General features: G+C 31.0%; 1 protein-coding gene across 1 annotated transcript; it reads left to right on the forward strand.

The window, feature by feature from the left end:
• The first annotated feature begins 1,487 nt into the window (after nucleotides 1–1,487).
• On the forward strand, nucleotides 1,488–11,996 carry LOC134712577 (2-oxoisovalerate dehydrogenase subunit alpha, mitochondrial-like). Its single transcript, XM_063574281.1, has 9 exons — nucleotides 1,488–1,670; nucleotides 2,725–2,865; nucleotides 3,445–3,640; nucleotides 4,431–4,592; nucleotides 7,320–7,464; nucleotides 7,977–8,038; nucleotides 9,004–9,145; nucleotides 10,724–10,892; nucleotides 11,147–11,996. Exons 1-9 carry the CDS (start codon nucleotides 1,575–1,577, stop codon nucleotides 11,321–11,323), a joined length of 1,290 nt encoding a protein of 429 aa, XP_063430351.1. The 5' UTR covers nucleotides 1,488–1,574; the 3' UTR covers nucleotides 11,324–11,996.
• The last annotated feature ends 1,980 nt before the right edge of the window (nucleotides 11,997–13,976 follow it).

The raw sequence follows: 13,976 nt of genomic DNA on the forward strand, positions 1-13,976 counted from the left end.
TACTTTATACTTGAATATGCAATATAGCTGTCTCTTTTGGAACATTGGTGTCTTCCCGATTGTCCCACTTTTTGAAATAACAGGTAAGAAGGTAATGAAATTTTGTGGGACAATCGGGAATATGTTTGTGGGACAATTGGGAAGTTTAAATGTGGGACAATTGGGAACTGTTTTTATAATGATTAATTTGTTTTATAGCGTGTTGCAGTTAATCAAAGGTTTCTCATCAATGTAACTTATAAAATATGAACAAAATAAGAGCAAATAATAATATTAACATATTATATATTAATATAGTCTTTTAAAAAAATAAAACTTTTTTAGTCTAAGATGCATATTTTTTTTAATTATTTTTTATTGGCTTTGAACTAGCAGTCAGTACTGCGAGTACTCTCAGATCTGTACTTAGTGACTTGTTGTGGTGATGTCCCAAGCCAGGAGCCTGTAAGTCAGTAGTTGTCGTTTGTTGCCGTGTAACCTATTTGTTTTTCGTTCATTATTTTGTACATGACTTATGTCATTAGTTTTCTCGTTTAACATTAGTCATTTTGGGGACTTTTGTAGCTATGTGATATGGGATTTGCTCATTGTTGAAGGCCGTATGGTGACCTATAGTTGTTAATTTCTGTGTCATTTGGTGTCTTTGAGAGAGTTGTCTCATTGACAATTATACCACATCTTCTTATTTCTTATGGACGTCTGGCTCTTCTTTATAATTGGCGAAGAGTCCTGTTGACTGCAAAAACAATGGGAATATTGGAAAAACAACCTTTAATAGTGATTCTTGGAATGGCTGATCTGGCAAAATTCTAGACAGCAGCTAATTTAGAGAAAATAGATGGGGGTACAAGAAATGATTTTACCAGAAGCATGATTTTTTTCCAATCAATTATAACAAAGAAGTTGAAATAATAAGCTTTGTGTTCTAAAAAAAGAGAAAATTCCAAAATTGACAAATTGCATGACAGAATGGTCAATTTGACACAAAAAGGAATACATTTTTTCAAATACGATAAGATAAGATAAGGTTCGAGGTGTGTTCGAATAGCTATTTTGTTTTATTAAAAGTACTTGACGACACTCTTTTAAGTTGGATGATGAAAATGCATATCTTCGAAAAAAAAAATAAAAAAAAATTGGCTTCCATTTCTACAATTGCGCTTTATATTTGTCATCCTGTGATGTTTTAAAATTTAGTGTCCTTAACCTCAAATAAAATCCAATAAAATTTAAGTATGATGTATACAAGCTGAGGCCCCGCCTATTTTAATTGCCATGTTTGAGCAAACACAAGATACAAGCAAAGCAAGCAAGCTAAACAACTATTTGCCTTGCTAACATTAATGTAAAAGCTGTAAAATATCTATTAAGATTCATTAATTGTATTATATGTCTCTGATTTGCATAAGGTCCGCTCTATTCAACACAAATCAGTAAGATTTTTTAAATTAACAGATTACGCCGTTGGTCTGAAACAAGTAATCCCTTGTCGACGTTCTCTAGAGTTTTCCATTAAACATTTGTTTACTATGTAGATGCTTTGAAGGACAAAATATTTTATAGAAGAAAACGAAATGGCTTTGCTTAGACGTCTTCTCTCTCCCAGAATAACACAGATAATAGGCTGTCAAGCTAGGCAACTGTCAACGTCTTCCAATTGTCAAAATGTGGTTCGTGTTGTACATTACTATTCGTTAGGAATCCGGGTCCGTTCGCCCAAAATCACTTTTACGTTTGCACCTTGTGAATAATAAATAGTGTCATGGGATCTAGATCTTGATAGTTCGTCTCAAAAACTTGTAAACGAAAGGCATAACAATCCAATTGACTATCAAACTCGCAACGCTCTCAGCTGTAGAAAATATTTATTGTATATCTTTTTTTTTATTTTGGCTAAAATCTTCATATCAAACCAACTTGCAACTCTCTCAGCTGTAGAAAATATTTATCTTTCTTTTTTTTCTTTTTTTAGGCTAAAATCTTCATATTTGTTTTTACTCCTACAAAGCTATTAATCTACATTTGTACTTGTATTTCACTTAAAACTAAACACTTACAACATTTATACGGAAAGAAGTCAGTCACTGGACTTCTGTGTATTCCGCTGCTGTGTAACACAGAGGTCCTTGGTTCGAGACCTGGTGCTGGTGGAGATTAAACAGGATTTTTACATATAAAAAAAATATAAACATATACAACAGGTATTTGAATAAAAATATAGTGCCATCAGACCATGGGGCGAATATGTAGGGTTGTGAATGCACTTTTAGATTGAATAGACCAAATATCTAGCTTTCTGGACCATGGTTATATTTTTATGCCCATGCTGTAGCAAAGGGGGCATTACATTTAACCCTTGTCCATCTGTACATACTGTGTAAATATTATGTATCGTGTGTCAGTGTTAAAATAAATAAAAAAAGATATGTAAATTCTTAATCATGTCCATGCTTTAAAAAATTATAGTTTGATGACCAAAAAGATGTTTATTATTACTTTATGCTAAAAAACATTTACGTATATTGAAGGATGGTTGTTTAATCAATGCAATCTTATCACATCTGATCATGACACCTGTCTGAGCACCTTTTTATAATCATGAAAACTTTTGATGAAATTCATTGATATATATGGAAGTTTTTTTGCCTATTTTGGCACAATTTTCAGATCTTTAAATAAACCTGAAAAGGGTATTTATTATTTTTTCACTTTTGTTGTTTTAAGGATCGACCACAGTTTCCAGGATCCCGATCAGAGTATTCTACCAAGTTAGAATTTATTAAACCTGATGACTTCAAAGGCATACCAGTATACAGAGTAATGAATGCTAAAGGAGAAATTATACCAGGCGGTTTGGATCCAAAGGTTGGTTTTAAATAAAGTTATTTTAAGACGATGGAATAGTTTCCTACACCATGTACACAGCTGGGTTTTTTTCCACAATTTTTTGAATCCAGTGAAAAGGGATTTTGATTTATAAAAAAAATATAAAATTTAATTTTAAAATAGTTCCCATGGGCAGTATCTTTTTAAACTCCTCATCTTGAAACCAAATTAGTATTAACCATCTGCATGAAAATTTGTATACATTCAATGCATGAATTTGAATATAAATCCATAGTAATCATGTATTATAGTCCATTCAGTTTGTTTTTTTGCATAAAGGAAACAGACCTACATGTACACTATGCATATTTTCTTTGTTGTTCACTTTATCATTTGCAAAAAAATGAACCACTCGATATAAAAAAGAAGATGTGGTATGATTGCTAATGAGACTACTCTTCACGATAGACCAAATGACAATGAGATTTACAACTATAGGTCAAGCCTTCACACTTGATACACACTAAAGAATAGCAGGAAACTACATGTAAGCTTTAGTTTTAGTTTTGGTGTTGGTATGCTATGGAATTGATATGTTACTTGTTTATGTTTTTATAGTTAGACGAAGCAACAGTGCGGAAGATGTATCAAAGTATGACTCTACTAAACACCATGGATCGTATTCTGTATGAATCACAGCGTCAAGGAAGAATATCATTCTATATGACAAACTATGGGGAGGAGGGTACACATGTAGGATCAGCTGCTGCTTGTGATCCACAGGATGTAGTGTTTGGACAGTACAGGGAAGCAGGTTACTAACACAAAAAAAAATTATTTGAATTTTAAATAAACAGCTTTCAGAACTCTGTTGAATAGTTTTGAGAGACCTCAATTTTATGACATAATAGTCCCAAATGCCAATTAAAGTTATTTATCGGCCTTTTAACTAATTTTTCACAAAAAATAATTTCTGATGTCAAAAGTATTTAGCTTAACACCAAATTAGTGTAATTAAAAGATTTGAAAATCTTAAGGATTACTCACATTACGCACAGCTAAATTTGCTCTTTCCTACTAGCTCATCATTGTAAATAAAAAGTATTGTCCTTCATAAGGGAGACAACTAAAAAAGGGATCTGTAATTACAGGGTCAATTACGGGAATTGGCAAATAGCCTATTCTCTAATAGTACCCAGTAGATCAACAACTGTTGGTATAATAATTGAAGTAATATAAACTGTCACTCAAATTATTTTCAGTATATTTCTATAATGACCTTTGCTTTTAAGATGAACTTGATGTGCCTGTGTATGCATCTCAGCAGAATTCATTAGTCTATCTGATAAAGTTGTATAATTACTCTGTTAAATTGTAATTTTAGTCCTTAGAAGTTATAGAAAAAATCATAAACAACAAAATTAATTGGTGTGGCAGGTTTTACATTAAACTAGTTTATGAATCAAGTATACAATTGTTGCAGGAGTTACGATTTGATGTCAGATGGTTTTAGGTTAAATCAATTTACTATTTTTGCTGGAGTGATGATCTAGCGAGGTTTTATTTTAGACCAGTTTATGAATCAGTTTACTTTTTTTTTGCAGGAGTTATGATGTGGCGAGGTTTTACACTAGACCAGTTTATGAATCAGTGTTATGGTAACTGTGAAGACATGGGTAAAGGTAGACAGATGCCAGTTCATTACGGTTCTAAAGATTTAAATTTTGTGACGATATCATCAACACTAGCAACACAAATGCCTCAAGGTAACAAGTTCAAGATAATGTTTTTTTTCTCTTTTTCTTACTGGACGTAACTTATTTAAAATTAGAAGTAGAATTTGTATTAAAATTTTAAATGAAATTTGAATTTTGAAGATGACTTAAATTTTAATGGTATTTAATGGTTGTAATCCGACATCCCTCATCAGGCTGAAGCATTAATAAATTAATTTATGGCAAATATTTCATTCTTTTTTTTTACTATGAAAATATGAAGACACTGACAGTTTAAAAAAAAAATTAAAGCTCTTTACCTTAGTTTTGGCTGGTCAGTCTAAGGTAGCAATACACAGTTAGGAAAAAAACTTAAAATTGACACTCATAATTTTTAAACACCCTCTTTCCCCTCCTGTCTAACAAAGAAGGCTTTATATGTGTGTTATGCATGTATATACTTGTAGAAAGAAAATCTTCCATAGATTTGATTTTTAATGGTCATAAGGATGAAATATAATCCCTTTTGGGTGTAACCATGGCAACAATCTGCATTTCTTAGATACAACATATAGCAAAAAAGGGGGGTGAACATGTCACAAAAGTCCCCAAAATTTGGTCTAAAGGAAAATTTCAATGAATTACAGTGATAACTTTCCTGAATCCATAGGTTTATATCTATCAAGTGGTCCAAAAAAAATCATATGCTTTCCTGCTCCTTTTTCCATAAAATTGAATTGAAAAGATCGAGCGCAAAATCTTTGTTGATAAACACTACAATAATTTATAGACCTATGAACGGTACGGATAGGAAAATACGGACTGTCAATCATACAAATGGCCTATAAAATATGTTAAAATCAATCTAAATGTTCATATAAACCCACTAAGAAGGCTATATTATTCTTCAATTATCTAAAAATCAATTTTATTTTACAAAAACTTTCATATTTAAAATATTCACAGGGGCCATAATGCGAAACTAAACTTCTAACTGTGTATTGCTACCTTAAGGATTAACATTTTTTTTCCCAATTCCACTTTAAATGGATTTCTGTTTTCTACTAGTTAAAACGAGCATTTTCGCCTGCTTGTTTTGTAAATCGGTTCAGAAATAAATATTTCATGAAGGTTAGCAGTTGACACTGAAATGCAACAAAAAATTGATTTTATGAAACATGCCATGTCAAAGTGCATTTTCTCCTTTTTTGGTCAATTTTCTAAAACTATACCTTCTAACCCTGTCTTTTCTTGTTTAAAAACTTAAATTAACCTTAACAGTAGACAACTTTTACAAGTTAAAGCTATTTTAAAGCTCTAGAATGTCAATTTTGTTGTGTATTACCATACCAAAGCCTTGGTTAAAATTTAGTTAATACTGAATTTATTTATAACAGCGGGAAAAAATTTAGGCTTAATTCATGCTAAATTGTGACTTTGTACTTGCTAAAATAATAAATTTGATTTAGTCGCATGAAAAAATATAAAGCGTTCCCTTCTAAGGTTTCTACATAACGCGCAATCTTCTTTTCCAAGGGGTAGCCAATAAAGTATCAATTTATAACGGAACCAAGTCTTTGTGTCAAAATGTCTATATTGGTTGCTAAGGATAATAAACAACAAAACTAACATATATTGTCATACTAAAGGTTGTTTCTCCCTTAGAATTGTATCTATAACATAAATATCAATAGTTTTGTGGTATGTTTGTCTAAAAATAAAGCAATTATTTGCTTTGTCAAATGCCATAAGGTAGCAATACACAGTTAGGAAAAAAACTTAAAATTGACACTCATAATTTTTAAACACCCTCTTTCCCCTCCTGTCTAACAAAGAAGGCTTTATATGTGTGTTATGCATGTATATACTTGTAGAAAGAAAATCTTCCATAGATTTGATTTTTAATGGTCATAAGGATGAAATATAATCCCTTTTGGGTGTAACCATGGCAACAATCTGCATTTCTTAGATACAACATATAGCAAAAAAGGGGGGTGAACATGTCACAAAAGTCCCCAAAATTTGGTCTAAAGGAAAATTTCAATGAATTACAGTGATAACTTTCATGAATCCATAGGTTTATATCTATCAAGTGGTCCAAAAAAAATCATATGCTTTCCTGCTCCTTTTTCCATAAATTTGAATTGAAAAGATCGAGCGCAAAATCTTTGTTGATAAACACTACAATAATTTATAGACCTATGAACGGTACGGATAGGAAAATACGGACTGTCAATCATACAAATGGCCTATAAAATATGTTAAAATCAATCTAAATGTTCATATAAACCCACTAAGAAGGCTATATTATTCTTCAATTATCTAAAAATCAATTTTATTTTACAAAAACTTTCATATTTAAAATATTCACAGGGGCCATAATGCGAAACTAAACTTCTAACTGTGTATTGCTACCTAAGCACTTTGTTTGAGTAGAGGTTGTGGTTGGCTTCCAAAACTTTTGGTCAGAAGATTAACTAATGAATTATATTTTATAAACACTTGTTGTTTCTACACGTTTACATCTATTTTAACTTTTCTTTCTATTGAAGATTTATTGAAAGATGTTTCTTGAAATTCTTACCTTTTTAACAAGTCTAATGATAATGCAGTTTATTATACACAAGAAAAATTATGCTTTCTAAGGTTCCACAAGACAAACTTCTTTCAGTTTAATGATTTTGACTTTGCTATTTCAGAGCTTTATTTTAAAATAAATTGTATAGTTGTTTTGAGATTGTCATTGTTTAGTTATTGAATAAATTAACTTTATTTTAGCTGCTGGCTCTGCCTATGCCTTGAAAAGGGGAGATAAGAAGTTATGTGTGATATGCTACTTTGGAGAAGGTGCAGCATCAGAAGGTGATGCACATGCTGCATTTAATTTTGCTGCCACACTTGAATGTCCTATTATATTTTTTTGGTAAGTAAATATAAATAAGCTAAGTTATCTATGAGTTTAGGTGTTGGGCAAAAACTGTTTATGTTCATTGAAGATTCCAAAATTAAATACATTTTAAAGAATCGAACTGCACTTTATCCACATAATCTTAAGATTAATATTTTATCATTTCAACTGTCAATGAACTTTAGGGATGTGATGTAGGAATTACTTTGTCTGTAGATTTGGTGTCTATCTCAAAATTTGAGAATCCCTTAAAAAATTTCAAAATGAAAAATATGCGAAGTTACCTCTGTCTCAGAATGTTTTTAAAATGCCTTAGTCATGCTTGATGCATGTTTTATCATTACCTACTACCATAGACGGTGATTTGAATAAGCTTGAAATGGTAGTGTGCAAGGTCAAGATGAATACTTTATAGTTTAAGAAGATTATTGAATTTGATATTTTTGTGTAAGATTTGTTATAGACCTTTTACACTCAAGGTACAAGTCCAAGCAACTCATTTAAATATTGTATATTTGAATTTGCAGTAGAAACAATGGTTATGCCATATCAACACCTACAAGTGACCAATATAGAGGAGATGGTATAGGTAAATACTTGTTTGATAGTTTATTGGTGACAAATAATTTTAAGTCTCAGAAATTCAGAATGACATGTTTTTTTGTCCTTGCTTATTGAAATCCAATAAGTTTTTTACCCAGTGTCTCCGACTGAGGGTTTTGTCACTCTTATACCCATAAATTGCCTATAGTAGCAAAAATATGTTTTCCTTTTGTGTACCATCAAACCAATTTTTAATTTCTTGTTCGGTTAATTTCTTGTTCAGTTAATGGCATGCCATGTTGTTGTTAGTGCTGCTTTGGTTTAATCAAAAAATATATTAAAGATAAATAAGTCATTTACTGTAATATGGATAAAGTGAATTGTTTCAGGCACTTGCTCATCTTAATGTGTAACTTCACATGCAAATATTATACGATAAAATTTACACAATAGTCCCTGATATTCAATTAAATAACATTTCCTTGGCAACAATTAAGGGGAAATTAGGAAATTAGGAAATAACAATAGTTTCAAACATTGAAAAGAAAGTAATATGGACCTGTTTAATACATTCTGTCCTGTCCTTATACTATTTAAGAACGTATTCTTGCACAATATGTAGTGTGGTTTGTTTAAAATTTATATCTCAAATTAATGTAGCCAGAATTTACATTTAATGTATGTGTCATATCTTAGAAACCAGAGTTAAAAAGTACATTATTAAAGGAAATTTCCAAATTTTGACAAAACTTTTGTCTTTGATGTGATAAATGGATGTAAGTGTTAGATATAGTGTATACTGTGTATTCATTATTACTCGTTGGATACCAATTTTTGTGATTTTTGTAGGTACAGGTGAACCACAAATTCAAATGTTCAACAAATTACACATTTTCTATTGGCTTTTAATGCTGAGATTTGCAAAACAACAAAATCAATTTTTCCTCAATCCACAAAAATTGATTCCCTTGAAAATAAATGAATTCCACAGTAGATCTTTTAATTTTTCAGCCTCTCGTGGAGCAGGATATGGTATGGATACAATAAGGGTGGATGGTAATGATGTATTTGGAGTATATAATGCAACAAAGGCAGCACGAGAAATGTGTGTCAAAGAAAACAGACCAGTTCTGATTGAGGCAATGACTTACAGGTAGGGAGAATGAATATTTTACTTAGTAGCCATGACTAAAAAAAAAATCTGGACAAGACATTTCATAAAATTCAATTGCATTATTAAACATCTGTGTATCAAAGTAGAATTGTCCAAAATATCTTACTGAGATTATGATTGTTATCTCATCTGAGACATTAGTTGCAGAATAAAAGACAAAGGTTTTACAGTCTGGTGGCGGCTGTAACCAATTGTGTAAAGCTTTATGTTTTTAAAGTTGAGCGGACCTGGATGCTTCATTCTTTGTATATAGATGCCTGATGTTTCTAAGTTTCAGTCTCGTATGTCCATTGTCCTTTAACTTATTATCATGGTTCAGGGTCTGCTGAAAAAGAAGGATAGGTTGATGGCATGTGAACTTCTCACTTATTATGTGTTATGGATAACTACAATTGGTGTATGGTGTCTTTGCAGCATCTTCATGCCCATCAGACATGGTTCATCTGTCTTTGACTTTGTTTCATGGATCAGTAAAAAAGGTTTAAGTTACATGATTATTTCATCTTTCAGATACTATACGCAGTAGGTCAAGTATATATGGTGTATGGAATGACTGTAAAGTGTACATGTCTGATTGGCAAGGTTCATCTATCCTTAACCTCATGTCCATGAATCATTGGTCAATGTTCTGGTGTCCTGGTTAATATTAAAATATGGTATAATTGCCGTTAGAAAACTCTCCTCAAGAGACCGAATGACACCTATAGATTCTTACATTGATACCAGTGGATTATCGGATTTATCCAATCGAGATAGTTAAATTATCAATTTTAAAGTCCGAGCCGCCTCGGCGAGGACTTTAAAATTTATAATTTAACTATCGAGATTGGATAAATCCGATAATCCACGAGTAACTATGTAAGAATCAGTTTCTCTAATGATAAAAAAGACATTTTCTTTTTTTGTTAACCAAAAATCCCCTTGAGTGCCTTTCACATTGCACGAAGTTGTCAATTTCATTAACACCTGTTATCATATTGTGATTCATTCAGTTGGCTAAAAAGGTCATGACCCTTAAAATCATCCAATTATCTTTTGAGATCACTAGCAACCACACGTTGATTAAATTTTTTTATACAATGGGTTCGGAAAGGGATAAATTTTCATAGAGTTAGAGAAAAACCATTATTGGTCAATGTACAGCAAAAAGCCAAACCCATACTGCAGTCAGTTATAAAAGGCCCCAAAATGAGTCTGTTTTTAGATACTATAAGCAAATGGTCAACTATATTTTGTGCATGAAATGATTTTAAATTGTACATGTTGACTTGAATATCATCTCACCTTGATCTCATTTTCAGTTTTATTTGTCGATGTTAAGTTTTCCTGACATGATGTTTCTTTGATTCAATAGGCAAAATGTTAACTACATAAATTGTATGGAATTATTGTAAGGTGTACATGTCTGTCTGGCATGTATTATGTGACCTTGACAATATTGTCATGGATCATTGATAAAAAAAAGAAATTTAATTTTATGTGAAAACGGTTTTATATTTGAGACTTTCAACAAATAATGTGATGGGACATTTTAAAACTGATCTGTTATTGTTTTAGAATTGGACATCACAGTACTTCAGATGACAGCTCTGTTTACAGAAAAAAGGGGGAGATATTGTCATGGGATGATCAATCGCCCATTCATAGGTTAAGGAACTACATGGAAATCCAGGGCTGGTGGGATGATGAACAAGAATCTGCATGGAAAGAAAAGTCAAAGAAAAAAGTAGGTTGCATATTCTTAACCTTAATATATTCAAAGGACCTAAAGGACCTAAGCCTCATGGTATATTGATGCAACAATGTTTTACATGTACCATAAATTTTTATAAGATTTATTATTAATATTTAGTATCATCTTGATACTATGAATATCAACATTCTGTTATTGTATTTGAAGTTTTATCTAGAAGGACACTGGTAATAAAGAATCTGATATGAATCAAAGCATTACAGTAAACACATTTTATTTTCTAACAGGTAATGGAAGCCTTTGCTCGAGCTGAGAAGAGAAAGAAGCCCAATCCTGAGATGTTATTTACTGATGTGTATGACGAGATGCCACCTCGAATTCAAAAACAAATGGAATCTATGAAATCACATTGTACACAATTTAAAGAACATTATCCCTTTGATGATCATGTACCAATGACATGATGTTCACTTTTTAAATCAAAACTTTTCAAGAATCTCATTGAAGCTGTTTTAAAAATGGCAGGTTTCCATGAATGTGTACTAATGTATTGTAAGCACAGAGATTATGTTTTTGGATTTATTTTCTTTTTGAAAATATATTGAAATTATGAAAAATCTACCCCAAGTTTGCAACAGTGTTTATAAAATAACAGTTTTAAGTTTGCCTTTTCAGTTTAAACTTTTGAAGCTCATTTGATTTGATGAGAGTAAAAATGACAATCAGAATTTCAAATATTTTGTTGGAAAGTTATTTCCAGAAGTAAGCATTTTAAAAGTTGGAATTGGTTAATACAGGTAACATAGTAACAAACCCTTTATTCTTAATCTCCTTCTTAATTATCTAGTCAATAATTTCAAAAGTTTAAGCAAGAATATAGATTGCACTTTTTATGTGATCTTAAAATACTTCTCTTTTTTATGGCATTTATTAGGTAAAATAGATATTTTATAATACTCCGAATTAATTCTTCTGATTAAACAAGAATGGAAATATACCAAGACTTTTGAGAAATGTTCTTATTGAGTGATATTGAATATTTTTGTATATTGTTGAGGAATGTGTGCCATTGTGAAGATTGATGTAGAATTCTACTGTTGATGATAAATGACAATAAATTTGAATTTTTATACTGTGGATTCATTTAATGTTTGTTTTTTTGGCTAGAAGTACTGTTGGCCTCATAGATACTTGATACAGATAGTTTTTTTGTCCGTCTGATTTGTCACATTTTCATTTCTTGTCCCAGATGTCTCATGCTTGGAAGTTTCCATCTTACATTTTCATGGTTCATAACTATAAGTCGATTTTGTGATATGGTAAGATTTTTGTTGACAGGAAATCAACTCTATTTGAACATATAATGATTGTAAGATGAAAATGATATGTAAAAAGAATTACAGATTTATCAAAAGTACTGGACAGTTAAATCAAACCACACTCAAAATCGACTCTTGGAAAACAAAATAAGTAACAACAATTAAACTTTATATTGTCAAGATAGCCTAACTTAGTACAGAGCCAATATGTGTTGATGTTAAACAAGTTTGAACTGTGTACAAATTTACTATCTATAAGTAAAATGCAATCTGACACCCTAAAATCTCTATTATTTAGTTAAAAAACAGAAAATATCCCAATTTACAGTATAATTGCCAATGGGACAACTATGCATAAACCAAAGGACAAAAATGTCAACAATGAGACAAGACATTTTTATAAGTTAAAAAACAATTTATCATTGATTATCTTGTGAATTTTAGACATTTTTCTTCTTGTCTGTCATTTCACCAATTATCAAGTTATACCATGCAATGGTAAGTGATTTTGAGATATTTTCTTCTGTCATTCAGATTTATGGAACGTCTGTTGAAAATAAGTGTTTCTGCTTTCATGCAATGACTTTTTAAACCAATCTTTGTTCAAAATGGCTTATTCATTTATAATGCTGTGTTAATGCTACTGATACAAAATCCTTACTTTATTTGCATTCCTGCTGTTCTATGAAGTTTTTGTTACCTCTTTCAATGGTTAAAACCATAAATATAAAAAAGAAAATGTATGATTGCCATTTAGAAAACTCTTCACAAGAGACTAAATGACATAGAAATTCACAACTATAGGTTACAGTATACCTTCAACAATGAGCAAAGCTCATACATCATAGTCAGCTATAAAAATCCATTACTATATGAATAACCTTGGCATTGCATCCAAATATGTACACATGTTCAATCATAGATGGTTAGAATTTGATTGTCATACACTTTACTACATTGGTTAGAGGTATAGGGGGAGGGTTGAGATCTCATAAACATGTTTAACGCCTCCGCGTTTTTGCGCCTGTCCAAAGTCAGGAGCCTCAGGCCTTTGTTAGTCTTGTATTATTTTTAACTTTAGTTTCTTGTTTACAAATTGGAGTTTAATTAGGCGTTCATTATCACTGAATTAGTATATATTTGTTTAGGGGCCAGCAGAAGGATGCCTCCAGGTGTGGGAATTTCTCACTACTTTGAAGACCTGTTGGTGACCTTCTGCTGTTGTCTTTTCTATGGTCAGGTTGTTGTCTCTTTGACACATTCCCCATTTCCATTCTCAATTTTATACAGTAACACTATTTGGTATGCATATACCCTGACCATATGCTGTTAAATTCATTTGTATATCAAAGGTCACTAGCTGTGATCAAATATTGTGTCAAATGATCATTATAGAAGGGGTAGTGTTGACATAAAAACAAAATTATTTATACCTGTTACAAGTAATCAAAAGTTCGTTCACGAATGTTTCTGTCTATTATTTTAACTTAAAAACTTGCTTTCTTGATTTTTTTATGTTTCAAGTCTTTTTTGTCGTTAAAGGCCATATGGTGTATTTGTAATATTATAGACATTGGTTAATATTTCAAACTTCTTGATATATGTAAGCTTTGAGGATTTTTATGAAAGAGATCTTTCCATAATAATTCATGATATTTTTAAAAGACAAGTTAACAAATTTTACAATTAATCATATTTCATTTATTAAATCATATGAAACAAATAAATATTACAAAAACCATAAATATTCTGCAAATTTGAATAATACACAAAGCAAAAAAAATTTATGATACTATCA

This window comes from Mytilus trossulus, chromosome 3 (assembly GCF_036588685.1).
Source record: "Mytilus trossulus isolate FHL-02 chromosome 3, PNRI_Mtr1.1.1.hap1, whole genome shotgun sequence".
Taxonomy (NCBI): Eukaryota; Metazoa; Mollusca; class Bivalvia; order Mytilida; family Mytilidae; genus Mytilus; species Mytilus trossulus.